Source organism: Podarcis liolepis, assembly GCF_965112155.1.
Source record: "Podarcis liolepis genome assembly, chromosome: 10".
Classification (NCBI taxonomy): domain Eukaryota; kingdom Metazoa; phylum Chordata; class Lepidosauria; order Squamata; family Lacertidae; genus Podarcis; species Podarcis liolepis.
This window is the reverse complement of record NC_139562.1, coordinates 74053346-74075092: the sequence shown is the minus strand read 5'-3', so window position 1 is coordinate 74075092 and position 21747 is coordinate 74053346. Positions and strand designations below refer to the sequence as shown.

At 43.2% G+C, this 21747-nt stretch overlaps 1 protein-coding gene across 9 annotated transcripts in view; it reads left to right on the top strand.

Annotated features, from left to right (window-relative positions):
- LMNTD1 (lamin tail domain containing 1) overlaps positions 1-21747 on the top strand; it is a 234282-nt gene that overhangs the window by 183829 nt on the left and 28706 nt on the right. The window contains exon 11 of one of the 9 annotated variants that reach the window (XM_083464185.1): positions 20134-20201. The exons of the other annotated variants lie outside the window; for them this stretch is intronic. Coding sequence (XP_083320311.1) covers positions 20134-20169 — 36 coding nt within the window. The 3' untranslated portion in view covers positions 20170-20201. The remainder of the gene's footprint in view (positions 1-20133; positions 20202-21747) is intronic. 9 annotated transcript variants of the gene reach the window in all.

The following is a 21747-nucleotide window of genomic DNA, read 5'->3' as shown; positions in this document are numbered from 1 at the left end:
TGTCCCATGCCGAGAAGGCATGGGCTGAAAGGTTTTCTGTTTGCCCTGCCACTTTTCCCAGGGGGAAAAACACTCTTTACTGCTGAATCAGAGCAAATGTCAATATGTAGAAAACCTGACTGACATTTGCTCCAATTCAGCAGTAAGGAGCGGGTTTACATGTGGAAAAGGGAAAGTGTAAGTATGGAAGAGCCCTCGCTTGTCCATATCCTTTGGCTACCTTATGTAAGTACAATAAGTGCAAATCCTGATAAACAAATCTAAAATAATTTTCAAGCCTCTTTCATGTATAGAAAACTATCTAGAAATTTGAGGGAAAGATTCAAAGAAAACTAGACTTCTCTTTTTCGTATTCACAAGGGAAAGCTGTACTTGCGGCCTTTCATAGTTTTAATTTCTTTGCCAGAGTGGATATAATCTGCAGTTTGTGGTGATACTTTGACTGGGTCTTGCCATTCAGCCATCTCTGAACTGTGCAGCTGAGGATTGGACTTGATCTATATGTAGCTGCAACTCAAATAGCTTTACTTTCATCTCATGGCAACTTTTCATCACACGTCAACCCACAAAGCAGCTGTGCTGCGCACACTTTATTCTAATAAGAGATAAATGTCATTTGATGAAATTCACTTGAAGGGTGTCCTGTTGTAATTTTCTCCCAATACAACTGTCACAACATATGTCAGAATTTATGTTGTTAGTAGAAGTTGAATGGCTAGAGATATTTAGACTAAGTGTTAACAGTTGGTTTCCTCTGTATTACCGTATTTTTCGCCCTATAGGATGCACTTTTCCCCCTCCAAAAATGAAGGGGAAATCTGTGTGCGTCCTATGGGGCGAATACAGGCTTTCGCTGAAGTGTGGAGAGCGAGAGGGGTCAGTGCGCACCGACCCCTCTCGCTCTCCAGGCTTCAGGAAGCTATCAGCAGGCCTGGGGAGCCCGCGGGAGTTCCCGTAGGGCTCCCTAGGCTGTGGATAGCAGCCTGCTGCACGGAGTGCGGGGCGCACTGAAGCAGAGCGCCCCACGCTTCGGGCAGACATCCGCGGCTGGGGGGGGAATAAAAAATTTTCCCTTTATTCCCCCCCCCCAAAAAAAACTAGGTGCGTCCTATGGGCCGGTGCGTCCTATAGGGCGAAAAATATGGTATTATTATTATTATTATTATTAGTGCTTCATCATATAACTTCATCATAGAAGGTACCCTGGTGATCATCTAGTCCAAACCCCTGCAATGCAGGAATCTGCAGCTATCCCATACAGGGATCAAACCTGCAATCTTGGCATTATCAGCACCATGCTATCAGCACCAAATGAGCTATCCAGGCTAAAGGTAAAAAGGTAAAGGGACCCTTTACCAGTCGCAGATGACTCTGGGGTTGCAGCGCTCATCTCGCTTTACTGGCTAAAGGAGCCGACGTTTGTCTGCAGACAGCTTCCGGGTCATGTGGGCAGCATGACTAAGCCACTTCTGGCGAACCAGAGCAGCGCACGGAAACGCCGTTTACCTTCCTGCCGGAGCGGTACCTATTTATCTACTTGCACTTTGGCGTGCTTTCGAACTGCTAGGTTGGCAGGAGCAACAGGAGCTCACCCCGTCACGGGGATTCGAACCGCCAGCCTTCTGACCGGCAGGTCTTGGCTCTGTGGTTTAACCCACAGCAACACCCACGTAGTAGTAGTAGTAAATAATATTATTAACAACTACATGAGATGGTTGTGATTGCCGTGTGATTCTGAATGCTCTGTGCATATTGCAGGGTTGTCTTTTCTCTCATTGGAATGTTGTCTTCAACTATAGCACTTCTGTTTCCCCATAAGAATTATGGAAAACCACTTACTTATAGAAAGTACATTCATTGAAACATAGGAAGCTACCATATACAAGGTCAGACTTTTGTCCATCTAGCCCAATAATGTCTATTCTGGCTGGCACCTGGGTCTTTCTCACCACTTGCTACCTTATTGTTTTTACTGGAGAAGTCAGGGGTTCAATCAGAGGCTTTCAGCACGCAAAGCATGTTGGTTTTTGTATTTTGGTTAAAAGGAAAAATGCTAGATATGGTAAGATAAAAGGAGAATTCCCTAGATGCATAGGTCCTGGTTTGGGGCAAGTATTCATTGATGAGAGACCCCAGCAGAGATAGAAAATCACAAAACATGTGGCAGAGTAAAACATGGAAATATAGGCTGTCAGACCTTTAAAGCCCTTCCAAGTTCCTTCCAAAGTTTCCCACTTCCCTTAGCATACAAAAAGATCATGTTTGGTAAGCTAAAATGGTTTCCTTACAAACTCTCCAAAGGTCCATTTCATGTGCTTTTCCATACAGCAGCAAGAAAAGACAGGTTTCTAAATTATTTGTATAGAAACACAAACATAGTTTGTTTAAGACATGTCGTCTAAGCTTGGAGCATCCAGCTTAGACTTCCCTACTGGTAGGGTTCACATGGTAGAAGTGAAAGAAGAAAGACTTTGGTAACCCCTCCTCCCTGGCAGGACAGCTTACTCTATGGTCTTAACCCCTTTATGCATTGATTAGAGATAAGCGTGTTGGCTATATGAAGCTGATTTATCCCACAAAGGATAGGCTCTGCCATTCAGTTAGTCCCACTGGATGTAGGGGGGGGGACCTATTTCCTGCTTCTAGCCTTTGAATATTAGGCCTGCTCCAAACTGCCCAGCCCTATCTCTCCATCTGCTAAGGCCTATCCTGGATTCTGCCTCATCCACATCATACATCAAAAGCACATAACTTCCCCCCAAAGAATCCTGGGAAATGAAGTTTGTTAAGGAGGGGTGGGAATTGTCGCTCTCTGATGGGTAAAAAACAGTTCCCAAGGAAACAATGTGCTTTAAATGGTATGCTGTAGATGTGGCCCAGTGTTGGAGATTTACTTTTAACTGAAAACTATCCTGAATCCTACTATTATTATTATTATTATTATTATTATTATTATTATTATTATTATTATTATTATTATTATTAACAGCAGCAGCAGCAAACAGAGAGTATTGTTTTGATCCTGCAAATTGCTGTGGGATCAGGATAGGCACATAAAGATACTCTTCTCCATGCTTTACAAAATACCAAGAGGGTACATTCTACTTGGATGTGTGCATTTGGACTGTGTAAACATGTTGGAAATTACATGGCCTATGATCCAGCCAAGATTATGCGTTTAGCTTCCTCACTGAAATCAATGGGATTTAAAAGTGTTTACATTTTTGGCCGAATCATGCACATGCTTTCCAAGTGTGAGACAGATGATATTTATTGTTCTCTTTACTGGCCATTACATGTTTTGCAAAAAAAAATAGTGTCAACAGGACACAAAGCTTCTAAGAACATTGGAATTTAACCAGCATATTCAAAGGCAACATTTGTCAGGATCCATGCCCCCAAGTTCTGGGACACCTCCAACCGTTGATTCAATAAGAATAATTAGTATTATTATTTTATTTATACCCCGCCCACCTGGCTGGGTTTCCCAAGCTACTCTGGGCAGCTGACAGAATATATCAAACATAATAAAGCATCAAACATTAAAAAGTATCTGAAGAAGTGTGCATGCACACGAAAGCTCATACCAAGAACTAACTTAGTTGGTCTTTAAGGTGCTACTGGAAGGAATTTTTTATTTAAACATTAAAAACTTCTCGATACAGAGCTGCCTTCAGATGTTTTCTAAAAGTTGTCTACTTTTTTAGTTCATGAACAGCAGAGAAGCGGACTTTGGCGGTTGCATGCATTCCAAAAAGCCACCGGACACAGAAAAATCATTAGCAGAGGTTTACTAAGGCATAAATCTTACAGTTTGTTGCCAGATTCCTGGCAAGACACAACTTGGCTCCTTTTAGAGCAAAAATCTAGTTTCAGCATAAAAATTACACCACACATTTATAAAAGGAAAACAAGAGATAGTCAGTGAAGGAATGAGAATGAGAAACTGTTCACTGGGCAGCAGATATACACTTCCCAGTGACCTTGGCACTTAGATAAAGCACCCAGTAGAAAACAACAGCTGCTTGGGTTGAGCACAATGGAAAGTTACAGACTCACCAGAATGCTCTAGCATGTTCTAGCTTTTTACTGTCAGCTTGTGCACATACACAAAACTTCGCTCCATGACAGCATTATCATACTTTCGGATCTGGCCTTGTATGCCCATGTTTTCATATTACTATATTAATGTAAATAATGTAACAAAACCAGTAGGCTCATTTACAAGAAAGAATATCCACAGGGAGCATTCACTATTTATTTATTTATTTATTTATTTATTTATTTATTTATTTATTTATTTATTTGGAATGTGATAAAACAGGACTAAGACTCTGGACGAATCTCAGTTTGCTACCTACTTCCCCAGATATGCAGATAATCAGGCTAATGATATATTTTTATATATGAAAAACAGCGTGGCTGCCACAGTGACCAAATAGAAATGGTTATGCATTCTAATGCTGATTAAATAAATTGCAAGCAGCTGTTTCTTTGGCCTGTGGAATCACAAAAGCAGGAGTTTGCAACAAACATAGCCAATTGTAAAATAAAATGCTCACATCATAAGATAGAAGGTGGAAAGGCACTTTGTAGGTTCTCCAAATAATTATAAATTAATTTATTTGATCTCTTTAAAAAGAAACCTTCCATACAAAAATGTCTCTGAGCTCAGGTGCATATTTATTAAACTGAGTATGAGCACAGCTGTTTGTAGATAATAGGCATTTCTTCTGGGGCGGCTTGATATTTGTGTTCTTTAATTTGTGCCGCTACTTGCCTTCAATTTGGGGTTTTATTTTTGGCATGGTTAACATTGTGCATGCAGTACAGACAATTTCATTGCAGCAAAACTGTTGCAGGGTTGCTTTTCTCTAACCTGCAGCAGGCCTGGCCATTTTGGCTTGGTAGGACCTTGAGTAAAGACCCTGAGAGTGCTCTGAAAAGACCTCATCAGTATAATTTTCTCAGTACAACCACACACAACCGACTGACAAATTATATCACAAAAATTACAACAAAAGAATTGCTTCAAAATACATGGAATTCATCCACAAAAGCTCACATCACCTTGAGAATTTATGGGTGCATAATAAATAATAGTATCACAAGATCAATTCTAGTGAATTGAGCTTTTCAAAAAGGAACATCATGAGGGTTAATACCACTCCCCCGTTTACACTTTCAAGCCCCTTCAAGTTCATTCTATTTTAGGGATTACCAAAATAGCTGGTGAAAATGGGCTTCCCATTTTTGGTCAGCTCTAATATCATCTGGCAATTCAGAAGATTTTTCTTTCACTCATTTAATTCCCCCCCCCCCACATTTAAATCAAAGTATCATTTACAAACATCCTACTTCTACATGGGAGCTTGTGTGAATTCTAGTTTTCAAGTGCTGAATATCTCACAATAGACTACCGGTATGTATTTTGGTGTGCAACAGTCTTGCATCCTATGCAAATATATATCAGCAAAGGCTTCTCTGAGACTATCCAGATGTTAGTTAGGTCAGCCTGATCTACTTGCTGGGTGATCTTGCGTTGCCAGGGAACGTTGAGGATGCAAAGGGTAAACAGCAGACGTGAAAGCTGTTGAATTGCTTCCCTTGGAAACTTCAAGTGGTGTGTGCTTTGCTGCCGTATAGCAGAACACTCAAAATAAGGTGACATTACAACTCTCTTAATTCATTTCACAAGGGTAAACAAGAGAATTGAAATTGCAGTTTACAAATTTGAATCCTTAGAATCAAAACTTTAGGGTGAATATTTGTTTCATGAAGTAAAGGTTTCTTGGGCAACCCTTTAGGTACACCTGTTGTGGATTTGGCTGGCAGGAAAACCTGTAAGTATAGAGACAATCTAGTTTCTCTAAATGCTTAAAGCTTTTTCTGTTGGGTTGCTTATTTTCTGTAGCAACAGACATCTACCTTGTCCCACAGTTCTGCCTCAGTTGAAGAAATTATATGTGAAGTATAGGTGGGTTCCCATGAGGCAAGTCACAGTGACAACAGCAAGAACCTTGATTGAACTAACAGAACTGGACAACAGGGGCAAAGCAACTGCTTATATACATTTCTGAAGGCCTGAGCCACTCCCACTCCCAACGTGATTGGCTGTCTAAACGTCCAAGCTGCAAACCATGACTCAGAGTTTAAGGGCCAATGGCAGAGGCCCAAAGCCTGAAATGGATATCATGTATCAAATCAGAACACAGGAGCTCAGAATCCTTAGTCCAGACCAGACATCTCCAAACTCGGCCCTCCAGATGTTTTGGAACTACAACTGCCATCATCCCTAGCTAACAGGACCGGTGGTCAGGGATGATGGGAATTGTAGTCCCAAAACACCTGGAGGGCCGAGTTTGGGGGTGCCTGGTCCAGACTAAGGCAAACACAGACCACTGAATACAAAAGAATGTGGTTTCTGGCATATGCCCAAGATATTCTGCTGTTTGAGGCAAAGGACAAGATGCCGCCCTCACCCCGTTTCACATACAGAAGCCAATCAGACTGATAGCTGACTTTTATTTCAGTGCTGCAACATTACAACATCCTCCTGAAGGCAGCCCACCAGCTTAGGTGGTGCAGGGCAGGCCACATGACCAGAGGCACAATGTGGGGGTGCCAGTGGGGCCGTGGCCCTGAGCATGGATTTTTGAGGGGGCGCAAAGCAGGTGCCCCTGGCAGGCCTGGCACTCCTCTGCCAACATCTGAGGAACCAACACTTGCAGAGACGAGCACCAGGCCCGGCTCAGCTGGGGGCCAGGAGCTTCTGCTAATAAGATAATATCATAGATTGTGTTATGCACTGAAGTTCTCACCCTGGGCCAGCAGGGGAATACTGTAGATAGTTTTCACTCAGGTCCACGTCAGTTATTTTAGGCGGGAAACCCTGGGTTGTTGTTGCTACAATGTTGACAGCCGGCTGCCTATAAAAGCAGGCCGGCTGAGCTGTTTGCTGTTCAGTTCTGTCCAGCTTACAAATAAAGAGCTGCTTTGGAGAAATCGCTGTGTGGTCTGCTATGTTCACCCACAACTTAACGGATTGGGTTTTCTGTGGTTTGCAACTTGCATTGCCTGTTACCTTCTTGTAGAGCCATGAAGTATAAAACTAGATTTGTCCTGTTCTGTTTGTTCATCTACTGTATTGTATAATAATTTCCAAAGGGCAAAAAGTTGGACCAAGTAGGGGAACTAAAACTGTGCTGTCTGCTAGGCCACATTAATGTCTTCTCCTCTTTGATTAGCATTTGGGTCAGACATCTATCTCCCATGCATAAATCAATATAGCACTAAGTCCATTGGTGTAACATAGATAGTTCTACATATATCATCTGCCAAACTGGCAATAAACAAAGCCTATGAATATTCAAAACCAGATGGAGTAGGGCTGCATTGGAACTTGAGGCCAGAATAATAACATAAAATGGAACTGGCCTAAAACACTAACAGTGGTCTGAGTAGTTGATTTGATGCAGCAATAAACAGGGTATGTTTTTCATGTGATCAAGCCCCAGCAACACAAAGGGAAAGCAGTCAGGCTCTGCTAGGAATTATTTGTGCCTGAGGAAGTTTCTGTTGCTACGGTATGGTATTTCAAAGCACAACTGCAGGAAGCATGCGTAAGACAGGTGAGGGAGAAGGCAACGGGAGGGTAATGGTAATTTTCTGAACTAGTGGTTAGGCCATTAAGTGCAGGCATAATCAAAAGCTTAAATAGTTCACAGCTCTCCTAAAATGTGGCAGAGGGGCCAAAATCAGAGCAAAGAAAAACAGCTTGTTGCTACTTTTCTTCTTGAGCTCATAGGGTTCAAACCAGATCAAGTGATACAGTGGTACCTCAGGTTAAGTACTTAATTCATTCTGGAGATCTGTTCTTAACCTGAAACTGTTCTTAACCTGAACCACCACTTTAGCTAATGGGGCCTCCCACTGCTGCCGCCGCACGATTTCTATTCTCATCCTGAAGCAAAGTTCTTAACCTAAGGTACTATTTCTGGGTTAGCGGAGTCTGTAACCTGAAGCGTCTGTAACCCGAGGTACCACTGTAGTTACTGAAGACTCGTAGAAACCAGGAGGACTTAGGGGCGCCCAGGAATTTTGTTCAGCTCACATTTTTATGTGAACTGAGCTGATTTGCACTTCCAAAACTAAAACCCAGATCAGAACAGTTACCCTTCCCCAAATTTTGAAGTACAGTTCTCTGCTCAGAAATGTACTGAAATACATGTAAATACATATTTTAGTCAAAATGTGCACAAAAGTGCATGTGTTAAGATAAAAGGTGTACAAAAATATGACTACATTTGGATGCAGTCCATGATCTGTCCTTTAATGAAACTGTGTGTTTACAAGTGAAAGAAGTAGGACTACAGTTCTCAAAGTTGGGGTGCTTCCAGACTGGGGCTTAATTTGTAAATGAATTACTCAGCTGTCACAAACAAGTTGTTGGCAACAGTTTGTTGTTGTTAACTTACTGGAATTTGCATGTAAAGGGTAAATCTGGACTAAGTGGTAGGGGGATTACAGGTTGGCATTCTAATGATATTGTGTCAACACTGCAGAAAACTTGCATGGGCAGGGAGCACCCACCCCACAATAAATACCTATCTGGAAGCACCCCAACTCCAGAAAAGCTTTCCACTTTGTAAACAGCTCAAATGGTGTTGAAAAGGCCAGAGCTATGGGTGCCTTATCTATAGAGGAAGCCCCAAGCCCTCAACAACATAACTGACAATGTAACATGTGATCCGTGGATACAAACCCACAAAAGTACACACTCAGTGAGATCACAACTTCATTTATGCTTTGCATCTGCTTGCTTCTCAGAATCTGAGTATGCCTTTTAGTTAGGACACATCCACTTTAAATCTCTCCTCTACACCCCCTTTAGATATCTTTAGAACAGCTGCTGCAATCCATGACGTATGTTTGGTGGAGTCAGCACTTAGTGCTCCATTTTGAGGTTTTATTGCTGGGAAGTTAGTGACTCAGCTTCTCTCAAAACTTTCCTAGTAATATATGAATAGTTGTGTCCCTCCCTCATGCAAACCTGCTGTTTAAAATAGCCACTTAAGTTATCAGTTAAAATGGAGGCGCAAAAGGGATTTAAATTATTATAAACATGAACAACAGTGAATACAAAGAAAACATATTGTTATAAGTTGAGGGCAAGGCTCCCCTAAAATCTCTGGATTCATTAAAGGGGTTAGAAGTTAAGCAAACCTCATAATTCCTGGCTTTAGTAAATGTTGGTGTTTAATCAATGGATTTAGCAATGTAAAAAAATAGGCTAGGCTTGTTTTCCTGACCAGGGAATTGCCTGGAGATGGGCCATTATGAAACAAAGGCAGAGTCGGTAAGCCATCAAGAAAGCCATCAAGAAGGAAGACTCTCTGCTGGACTGCCCTGAGCACTGGGTAAACAACAAAAGACCATTCTATAGTTGGGAGGGGGAAGCTTCCAGAATTGCAGTGGGCAAGGAGTCAAAATAAAAAATTCCTTCCAGTAGCACCTTAAAGACCAACTAAGTTAGTTCTTGGTATGAGCTTTCGTGTGCATGCACACTTCTTCAGATACACTGAAATAGTGGGCAAGGAGGTAAGCGATCAGGAAAAAGTGTTCCCTTTTGTAAGCTGGGAGGGGGGACTGAACACAAGGCGGGCAGTCTGTTTTATGCAGCAGAGAAGTTCAGACATGATGTTTGAGGTTTCTTGGAATCTGAGGCGACAGCAATGGGAGGAACAGGACCTTCTTGGGCTGTGAATGCTATGAACTCTCTCCACCTAGACACAGGTTGTATATATGTGTAACTATATCATAAAGACACCGCAGTCTCTGTTGTGCCTCATTGTCCCCAAAAGGAATACAGACCCTGGCAAGCGCGCCTGGGACCCCTGGAATCTCACATAGCTTGGAGATTGGGTGGCAGTAATACATATTGAAAATAGACAGCCATATATACAAAATTCTCCAACTCTGTTTTTTCTTCTCCTTTAATATCTTACAAAAGGGAAAAATCACATTTTGTTTTCAGTACATATTAATTACTTTGAGGGCTGTTACAGTTGTTTGAGGGATGCGGGTGGCGCTGTGGGTTAAACCACAGAGCCTAGGACTTGCCGATCGGAAGGTCGGCGGTTCGAATCCCCGCGATGGGGTGAGCTCCCGTCGCTCGGTCCTGCCAACCTAGCAGTTCGAAAGCACACCAAAGTGCAAGTAGAAGTCAAAGTGCGGGAAGGTAAACGGCGTTTCTGTGTGCTGCTCTGGTTCGCCAGATGCGGCTTAGTCATGCTGGCCACATGACCCGGAAGCTGTACGCCAGCTCCCTCAGCCAATAAAGCGAGATGAGCACCGCAACCCCAGAGTCAGCCATGACTGGACCTAATTGTTTGACAGTTGTTTGACTGTATTGGATTCCTCAAGGACTTACTCCAAGTTCTGTGATCCTTTGAAAAGCATTTGGAAATGCAATAGATTAATTATCTGAAGGAGCAGGCAAAGTCAGAAAGGTTGGCTGGAAGCACCTTTGAGGAAAAATTAATTATGTGTTGAGGGTATATATTCTTGGCAGGATAAAGGGAAAGTAGACTGGATTCTACTGAAGACTGAATACTAAAGGCCAATTACTTTTTATTCATTTTAATCAGGTGGTAAAGTGGTTAATGTGTAGTGAAAGGACAAGATCTGGTTCTGAGGAACATGTGGGAAGGCAAATGTTAAATTCTAATACCAGTAGTGAGGTAGGAATAAGAAGCTGCATTACACCAAGTCAGATGTTTGGCTGGTCTAGCTCAGTATTCTCTCAGAGATGGCACCAGCTATCGACCAAGTTGGATACTGGCTGAGGGCCCCAAAGACTCAGAAAGGTCCTTCAGTAGTCTGACCTGGCTGTGCTGCCAGTTAGTGCCCTCCACATTGGACAACCATTTTATCAGTGGGTGGGTGGTACTGCTGCTTTTGAACAGTAGCAAATCATAGAATTATAGAGCTGGAAGCCTGAGGGTTATCTAGTCCAACCCCCTGCACTGCAGGAATCTCAACTAGATCATATTAGACAGATGGCCTTCTAGCCTCTGCTTAGAAATCTCCAAAGCAGAAGAGTCAACCACCACTTGTGAGAGTCTCTTCCACGGTTGAACAGCCATTGCTGTCAAAAAAGGTTTTCCAGATCTTTAGTCAGTATCTCCATTCTTGTAACTTGAAGCCATTGGTCCAGGTCCCACCCTCAAGAACAGGAGAAAACAACCTTTCTTTCTCCCTCCTCCATGTGACAGCCCTTGAGATATTTGGAGTTGGGTATCCTATTGTCGTGACTAAGGTATGTGAGGGCAGAAACTAGAAAGTGCTGGAAGAAACTGGAAGGTTCAAATTGTTTTGACTAACTCAGGGTCATGTGGAGCCAGGAGAGATAAATTCCCAGGCTCAGTGAGCTGCTTTATCTCTCTTTGCTCTCTCTTTGCTTTTTTACTCCTTGTACATTGCACGGAACAAAGTTTTTGCCTCAGTAAAGTTTTGCTTTTGCTGTGGATCTTTGACTCTGCATGGTTCTTTTTTATTTACTGCAAGACACTATTGTTCATCACCTATCTCCTCTCCATCTCCTCCTCAAACTAAAGATACCCAGCTAAACCATTCCTTCTAAGGCTTGGCTTCCAGGCCCTTGATCATCTTAGTAGCCATCCTCTGCACGTAGGTTTAGACCAAATCTATAACAATACTAAGGGATGCGGGTGGCGCTGTGGTTTAAACCACAGAGCCTAGGACCTGCCAATCGAAAGGTTGGTGGTTCGAATCCCCGCGGCAGGGTGAGCTCCCGTTGTTCGGTCCCAGCTCCTGCCTACCTAGCAGTTCGAAAGCACCCCTAAGTGCAAGTAGATAAATAGGGACCGCTTTCTAGCGGGAAGGTAAACGGCATTTCCGTGTGCTGCGCTGGTGCTGGCTCACCAGATGCAGCTTAGTCACGCTGGCCACGTGACCCGGAAGTGTCTTCAGACAGCGCCGGCTCCCAGCCTCTTGAGCGAGATGAGCGTGCAACCCTAGAGTCGTACCGTACGGGCAGGGGTACCTTTGCCTTTTTATAACAATACTAAAAAAAAAGTCAGTTGTTTTTGCTGTCCATTGCTCTATCAGCAACTGGGTGAGAGCAAATTCAAAATGGTGAAAGACTTGCATCACAAACAGACCTGACCACCAGTCCTGCAACACCACTCACTTCAGAGGGAGGGATGCTTTAAGCACCGTTGAGCTCAGTGGGATTTAAGTAAGTAAATAAAGAGTGCACTGGAATGTAAACAATGAATAAGGGTTTTGTACATGTGCTCCTTCATGGTCCTCCTTAAAACAGTCCTGTGAGATAAGTCATGATTAGTATTTCCATTTTACACTCCTCAAAGGAAAAGGACTGGTTTATGATTTGAGCATGACCAAACAAACTAACTGGAAATTGTTACAGTATCCCAGGTGACCAGGAATCTGATGGGATATCTAAGGGCTGATGTGTGCAAGACATAAGCTATACAGAGAGCACTTATCTGCCCAGGATATCATGCAGCCTAGATTTTTGATTTTTTAATGAGTTCCGAATCTGAACCCATATTCTGGTCCTTTCATGCAAAGTTTGCAAACTATGTGGCTTTTCTCTGGGCTGCTTATTGTTGGTTGGTGACTGTGGTATGCAGAAAGTGTCACTTCATGGATTGAAGGAACTGCATGTTGTTCTTTAGTCGTTTAGTCGTGTCCGACTCTTCGTGAGCCCCTGGACCAGAGCACACCAAGCACTCCTGTCTTCCACTGCCTCCCGCACATTGGTCAAACTCATGCTGGTAGCTTCGAGAACACTATCCAACCATCTCGTCCTCTGTTGTCGCCTTCTCCTTGTGCCCTCCATCTTTCCCAACATCAGGGTCTTTTCCAGGGAGTCTTCTCTTCTCATGAGGTGGCCAAAGTATGGGAGCCTCAGCTTCAGGACCTGTCCTTCCAGTGAGCACTCAGGGCTGATTTCCTTCAGAATGGATAGGTTTAATCTTCTTGCAGTCCATGGGACTCTCAAGAGTCTCCTCCAAAAGCATCAATTCTTTGGCAATCAGCCTTCTTTATGGTCCAGCTCTCACTTCCATACATCACTACTGGGAAAACCATAGCTTTAACTATACAGACCTTTGTTGGCAAGGTGATGTCTCTGCTTTTTAAGATGCTATTATTATTATTATTATTATTATTATTATTATTATTATTATTACATCTGTAAGTTCCTTTAGTACCCCATGGATGCAGTTCATCAGGCCCTTGAGACTGGAATTCATTTAAAGTAGCTAGGTATCCCTTTACTACCTTTTTTCCTATTACGGGCAGCAGTTCCCTCCTTACATCATTTATTTTCTTATCACCAGGTTGGGCATTGCTTTCCTTTTGGGTGAAGACAGAGGCAAAGTAGGCGTCGAGTAGTCCCACCTCTCTGTCACCCAATAGCATTTCTGTGTCTTTTGCTCGCAGAAGGCCTACCGCTTGCTTGCTTTTGCTGTTACTTTGGACATAGTGAAATAAACCTTTATTATTATTATTATTATTATTATTATTATTATTATTAACCTCTCTTGCAAGCCTGAGCTCATTCTGAGCTTTAGCCAGCCTGACTTTCCCCGTGCAACTGTTGGCTACTCGTCTATACTCTTCCTTTGTGATTTCCCCTTTCTTCCATTTCTTATACATGCCCTTCTTAACTCTCAGCTCATCTGTAAGCTCCTTATGCAGCCATACTGATTTCCTTAGATGCCTCCCATTTTTATTTCTTGTTGGAATTGTCTGCATTTGGGACTTCAATATATTTCTGTTTAGCAATTCCCATCCATCTTTGACTCCCTTCTTTCTGAGTACCTCTGATCATGGGATCTCACCCAGTAGCTCCTTAAGCTTATTGAACTTGACAGTCTTAAAGTCCAGAGTGCATGTCCTACTACACTCAGCTTTCCCTTGCCTCTGTATCATGAAACCCAGGAGGACATGATCGCTTCCTCCCAAGTTTCCGAGTACTTCCACTTCGTTGGTCAGTTCCTCCCTGTTGGTGACGACTAGGTCCAAGATAGATGATCCCCTTGTTACTTCTTCCACCTTCTGGGAAAGTCAGTGGGGAAATGGAGGAATTTGTTGGACCTTACATTATTGGCAGAGTTTGAGTTCCAACAGATATTGAGGAAGTTGAAGTCTCCCATGATTATCTCTCCTTTTTGAATGTTTGGTAATCTGCTCTAGGAAGGCATCATCCAAGTCTTCTGTCTGACTTGGTAGTCTATAGCAGACACCCACAGTAAGGTCACTGTTGTTTCTCTCTCCTACAGTATTTACTCTCCATCTGCTTTCCATGCTCCAGGTCATGGGTTTCTTCACAGGTGTACACATCCTTTACATATAATGATGCTACTCCTCCCTTCCTGTTTGGTCTATTCCTTGTGAACATGTGTAGGAATGAAAAATCACGGGAGACGAGAGAGGCAGGTGTAACATGAGGCGTCTGGCCAGGGCGGACCCTGGGAGCCTGTTTTATTGAATATTACAAGCATTGCCACAGGTGTGCTTGTCGCTGATTGGTTGATACATACATACACAAAGAAACTTGTTGCTGATTGGTTAACATAAGCATAAGGCGGGAATTACATGTGAGAAATGGGGGTTACGTATGATCATTTATTATCGGTGGATTAAAAGCTGGGAATCGAAGCTAGAACTAGACAGGCATGAAGCCTCCTAATTAATTGTAATGATGGATCATGGCATGAAACAATATAACAATCAGGTAGGCATGGAGAACAGGTACAGTTTTCCATGAGCTTGGGATGTCTGTTACTAATGATTGATCATAGCATGAGACAATGTAATAATCAAGTTCTGTGGATGTGGTCAGCTAGGCGTGAAGAGCAGGTTCGTACAGTGTGTGCAAAAGCAGGGAAAAACCTACGAGCAAGACTTCTCAGAAAGCAAGAGAAAAGAGGAGCAAGGCTTCCCCAAAATGGAGCAGTTCTGTGCAGAAAGAGGACTTCCCTTTATCTCCCCCTTTCTTTTCTTGTTAGCAAGGCGTTTAAGGCAAAAATATTTCGGGATTAGTGGTGTGCCAGCGAATGCCCAAAATAAGTTCGCCAGGGTCGATGGGACAAGAATATTTCGGGATACGTGGTCTGCCAGCGCATGCCCAAAATAAGTCCGTCCACATTTCACCATAGGTTTACTGTTGGTGTTGCCATTTCGCAAAGTAGGCAGCAAGGAGTTTATTAGGTGGTTGAGGGGGAGAGAGAAGCCGGGAGAAAAGACTTATGAGGCCAGGAACGCATTGAAGGAAGCAACATAACAAAATTAAGATGCATATAATGACAAGGGCATATTGAAAGAGATTACGAAACCAAGTAAGATTATGTAGCCAAGCAGTAAGCCACTGGGTGAAAGAGCCCCAGAGGCCAGAAAAACCAACGTCCTGTTTAATGTGATGTGTAAGATTTTGCAAATGAGAGATTTGGCTTTGAATGGCTTTAGAATTATCTGTAATGTTAAAGCAATACATGTCGTTTATTTGTTAACAGCCATAATGATGAAGCATCAGCAAATAATCTATAGCGCAATTTTGTAAAAGTCCATAGTGGAATTCACTCTGTTCTTTATTCAAAAAGTGAAGAGCTTGTGAAGTAAAATTCAGGGCTTTTTCTGCAGAATAAGCTGAAGAATTAATGTTCATACGATTCCGTACAGCCAATCCAGGGACTCCTAAGAGAGAAACAACTAAAGAGATATATTCAGACCTACTGAGAAAAGAGACAAAAGCATCACAATCGTTAGTCAATTTCACAGAGCGGCGATATCAAGAGTGGGATAAAGGATCCAGAACTCCTGGAATAATCTGGATTCCTTCTTTGGCCGCAGAAAATTTGGGTAAAATTAAGCCTGCGACTTTAGGAGGTAATTGGGTGGTCATAAGCACAATTTCACCAGGTAAAACAGTGTCTTTGGTTTTTTGATTAATTAAGTCGATGGTAAAATCAGAGCGTGTATCCTTTGAGATGGTTTTAATAGTGGAGACTAACGGCGGAGGGCTCCCTATTTGTCCTGGCCCGGGAGTGGGGCCCCTAAGGAGTTTCCCGAACTCCTGCACTGATTTGCCCAATGATAGCCTTTACCTCACTTTGGGCATTTCTTGGAAGGTTTAGCCTTATTGGCATCACCATTCCTGTGCGCCCCACCGCCAGGTGCTCTGCATTCTTTTGCAAAATGACCTGGGCGATTGCAGTTGAAGCAGTTGCTATTCCATCCAGCATTCCTGTCACATAAGTGGATTTTAAACCGGAATCAGCAATCGCCCTTCTCAATTCTCTCATTACAGAATAGGGAAGGGTTTCGTACAACACCTGTTGCTGCGCAGTGCCTGGGTTAGTGTAGGAAATGGGGAAAGCTGATGGGGTTGAGCTGGAGACAGGGAAAGCTGATGGCATTTCACCAGCCCACGCAGATTCTTCCTCTAAGGAAAGGAGACCTTTCTGCCTAGCTTGAGAAAGTGCAACACGGACAGCTCCTGTGAAACATGCAGGAGCTGAGGCAGGCAAGGGAGGGGTGGAAGGAGGGAGGGAAGAAAGTGGGGGGGAAGAAAGAGGGGGGGGAGTGGATGTTGGCTGAGACATAGCTTCTGAAGAAGCGGATACAGGCAAAGGAAACACAGGAGGGAGGGAAGGGGGGATGGGGGTGGGCTGAGGCATAGCTCCTGTATGAGCAGATGCAGGAGGGGGGGAAGGGGGAATGGGTGTGGGCTGAGGCATAGCTCCTGTATGAGCAGATGCAGGAGGGGGGGAAGGGGGAATGGATGAGGTGGAAGCAGGCAAAGGAGGGAGGGATTGGCAGGATTGTGCAGGAGGCAAAAGCTTGGGGTAAGGAGGGGGATTGTCTGCAATAGTTAGAAGTGCAGGAGCCGTGGGAGACGCCTGAGAGGCCAGGGGCCCTAAGTTTGCCACGGCAACAGCACATTTCTGCCAAGTAAGCAGACAATGAATAGGAGCCCTGGGTTCTGCAAAAAGAGTTTTTCCAATCTTTTGCCAAGCCTCTACCCCCAAGGAGCCTGCCTCAGGGTACCAGGGACATTGAAATGCAATCTCACATAGCAAACATTCAATTTCCTTTAAAGAAAAATGAGCACCTGCACCTCTCTGTCTGACTAAATGAAGCAGTTCAGTAGCATGCACTTTCTGGGACTTTGTAAGCTCCCCCCCCCATACTCACGGTGTAGCCGGCTAAGACTTCTCCAGTCGAGTGAAGTATGAGGCTGGCTGACTGCTCGGCTGCGCAAGGGATCTGGCACGTTGGGGTCACCAGATGTAGGAATGAAAAATCACGGGAGACGAGAGAGGCAGGTGTAACATGAGGCGTCTGGCCAGGGCGGACCCTGGGAGCCTGTTTTATTGAATATTACAAGCATTGCCACAGGTGTGCTTGTCGCTGATTGGTTGATGCATACATACACAAAGAAACTTGTTGCTGATTGGTTAACATAAGCATAAGGCGGGAATTACATGTGAGAAATGGGGGTTACGTATGATCATTTATTATCGGTGGATTAAAAGCTGGGAATCGAAGCTAGAACTAGACAGGCATGAAGCCTCCTAATTAATTGTAATGATGGATCATGGCATGAAACAATATAACAATCAGGTAGGCATGGAGAACAGGTACAGTTTGTTTTCCATGAGCTTGGGATGTCTGTTACTAATGATTGATCATAGCATGAGACAATGTAATAATCAAGTTCTGTGGATGTGGTCAGCTAGGCGTGAAGAGCAGGTTCGTACAGTGTGTGCAAAAGCAGGGAAAAACCTACGAGCAAGACTTCTCAGAAAGCAAGAGAAAAGAGGAGCAAGGCTTCCCCAAAATGGAGCAGTTTTGTGCAGAAAGAGGACTTCCCTTTAAACATGTTTGGTCTATAGCTTTTGAATCTCCTCCTTGTTTAGACTGATACTCCCAGGCTGCATCCTGTTTTACGACTATTTCTTCCTTCTTACACTTTTCTCTCAGGCTTTGATGAAAGGTCATCTTTAACTATCATCTGAGAGAACAAAGGAACAAGCATGGTTGTCATGTTCTTCTCTAGACTAGTTAGTTACACCAGTGTCGTTCTCAACATTTTTGAGTCCACAGCTCCCTTGAAGAACTACCCACTTACACTGGGGTTTTGTTACAGGACACATGTAAGTGGGTTCCCAAGTTCTGCCCCCCCCATTCTGCTCTGCCCCTTTTTGGAGCCATTTTTGGCTTGCGTGTAAGTGGGTGCCCACATGTCGATGGGAACCCAAGCAATGGCACCACTTTGCAGGGCCGAGCTGTCACACTCCACGTGGCAGCCCCAGCCTGCCTTTTCCAAAATTAGGAGAGAGAAACATAGAGGACACTCCCCACTTTCAGAGTTATTTTTACAGCTTTCCTTATAGAAGACACACACATCTAGGCACACACACTATCAAGCTACAGGCCTACATAACTGATGACAGAAATGTCCAATGCACTTATTTATTTATTATGGGCATTTATATCTAGCTTTTAAATTCAATGGATGTGAGTTTACAATCAAGATTAGCAATTATAAGTGAACCATCAGCAAAACTACCAACTAAAACACATACCCATAAAATCAAGATGGAAGTGGGCCATTCTTCAGAATGTTAGATGGAAATGGCAAGGAAATCAGCATGCTTCACATGGCTACCTCCACCAAAGAAAGGCTGTGGATGTTTTCACCCACAAACCTGGCCAAGTTTAGGGTGCAGAAAAATCCAGAAAGAAAAACGAAAAATAGGCCACTACCAGAAATGGGATGGGGTGGGGGAGGTTTAGATTTGAAAGGGGAAGTATCCTATAGGAGTTGAGGAAACGAGAAACGAAGGGGCCATTAAATTTTAACATAAAAAAGATGAAGGAAGGAAGAAGAAAGCAGAATGGCATATGCAGAGAGACAGGATCCAAATACAGAACACTGCCCCGTAGTTAACAGGGGAGGGGCTTGCCAGGGGCTCAGCCCTGGGGGAAGCCTCTAGAGGGGTGCCGCCACTGAAGCTCCCAGCTTGCGAGGGGCTTCCTCCAACCACGCCCCTCCTTGCCGCAGAATCGCCCCTCCTTCATAGAATCATAGAATCATAGAATCATAGAGTTGGAAGAGACCACAAGGGCCATCGAGTCCAACCCCCTGCCAAGCAGGAAACACCATCAGAGCACTCCTGACATATGGTTGTCAAGCCTCTGCTTAAAGACCTCCAAAGTAGGAGACTCCACCACACTCCTTGGCAGCAAATTCCACTGTCGAACAGCTCTTACTGTCAGGAAGTTCTTCCTAATGTTTAGGTGGAATCTTCTTTCTTGTAGTTTGGATCCATTGCTCCGTGTCCGCTTCTCTGGAGCAGCAGAAAACAACCTTTCTCCTTCCTCTATGTGACATCCTTTTATATATTTGAACATGGCTATCATATCACCCCTTAACCTCCTCTTCTCCAGGCTAAACAGAATGTGGCTCCAGAATCCAAAAGCGTCCTTCACGTCTTTCCTAGAGTAGCTGCTGAGCACCAGAGAGGTGCTAATTTGCAAGGGGAAGCAGGAAAACCTGGGAAATTATTCTCCTTTCCCTTTCCATCATCTGTTTTTGGAACTGGGTGTGAAAGAGAAATACTGGAGAAGGTTGATCTCAGAGCAAAGTTGAAAAGGGAGTGTTTTGTTGCTTCCTTCCTTCTTCTTTTGCTTCCCTCAACCTCAGATATCAATTAAAAGTGGTGAAGAGATCAAAACACCACCTGCCCTTTTTGGGAACAGAAGCACTTTGGAGTATTGCTTGCTTGTGTGTTCATTCTCTCTCTGTGTGTTTGGATCTTAAGGACAACATACATGTTTACACCATGTGAATACATAAAGAGGGCACTGCTGCCTACAACCAGCTACAAAAACTGAGTCCTCTTTATACTGAAAATAAAATACCTGTAATGAAAGAAATGTGATGCTGATATACGAAGCACTTCGTATTTATCCCTTCCTATAATTTGGAAGGAAAATGTACCCAATCCACTTTAAATTTTTTAATTGCAATGGTTCAGCAGCCAGTGTTTATTCTTTTATTTTATTCTTTAGAGCCTTAATCTGCAAGCCTTTACTGCACAGAAGTAAGTCCCACTGCATTCAATAGGACTTACTCTCTGGTATGTGCATTATTATTATTATTATTATTAGTATTATTATTATTATTATATCATACAGTCATAATACTTCTTATAATTCCTTAAATGATCTATTATTCTCTGATAAGATCTACTTGAAGTTGAATGAAAGCCAGATACATACACAGACAATTTTACTATCTTCTCCAACCTCTTTCAAACTACTTTTTATGCCCTTTATGTCATGAATAAATGTGTTGAGCTGTGTGTGTGAGAGAGGGAGGGGAGGAAGAGGTCAAGGGAAAGCAGGGATTCCTCCCCATATATCAATGGGGCAGCCGCCTCTTAGAAGCATCAGACATCATAACAAGACATCAGAAATTTCTCCCTTAGCTGCACGTTCATGACAGGCAAGGGCAACCCAACCTGCAGTCAGGAACACAAATTAAGGCAAACCTTGGGCTCTATTTGCCCTGAGCTCATGGAAGGAGAGCAGTGGGGAGCGGGGGGAGAGAGACTCGGAATCTGGAACGTGTCTGGGAGGCAGCAAGGAGGAGGACTTGAGGAAGGATGGCCGCTGGGGGGTGGGCAGGAGAGAGAGATGCCGGAAGATAATGGGCTGCCCGCTCCCATGAATGCTCTTCGGAGAGAAAGAGAAAGAGAGATAATGCAGGAAGTTATGGGCTGCAAGTTAATGAAAGGACAACCGCCCCCCCAGCTCCCCTGAACATTCCTCAAGTCCCCCTAGGGTGCCACAGCACACCAATGAGTTAGACTGTAACTAGAAACTTTTCTTTCCAATTTATGTATTTACTGCAATAAACAACTTGCAACAAATACAGTCTACTCTCTAAACAAAATTCACCAAACACTGCTTCTCTGCATAGCAAAAGGGTTTCAAAAGATAATTGACCTTGTCATCCTATTAGTCTAGCTCCAGGTCAAGATTGTATTCAACACCTATACTGTAATAAGAACCACTGCTTGAATTACAATGGGACATTATATAGGATTTGTAATCTGCCTTTTAAATTTACCAAGGTTTTTAGCTTATTTTGTTTGCTGCTGTTCTTATAAATTTGTATTTCTGCTGAATTTGCACACCTTAGGCAATTTCCATTGGAAATTCATATACCTTAGAAGATAATAAGGGGGAGGAGAGAGAGATTTAAAAAGTGATGAATTCATAAAATATCAGTAAAAGAGACCAAATTTCTGTAGAAATTGGAAGCGGGGAATATTAAACTGAATTACCTAATTTACTGAGGGAAGTACTGGGGGAAGGAACAGAATTGACCATATTATATATAAGTATAGTCCCTTTCTGTTAAATGTTTAAATCTCTATGCGTCTTTTATATCCATATTTTCTACCAGTTCGAAAAAACTATGTGGCAGCCATATCTATTTAAAAAAAGAGATAAATTCCATTTTCTAACCAAAGCACTCAAAGCAAAATCTATATTTTTTAAGTGGGAATTTCCGGAAGGAATTTCCATCAATTTTAAAGGGAAAAGGAGAAAGATAGAAACAATCGAGGGCACCAGTATTTTCTGGAGGAAATATTGGGAGGGAGTTAGGAGGAGAAA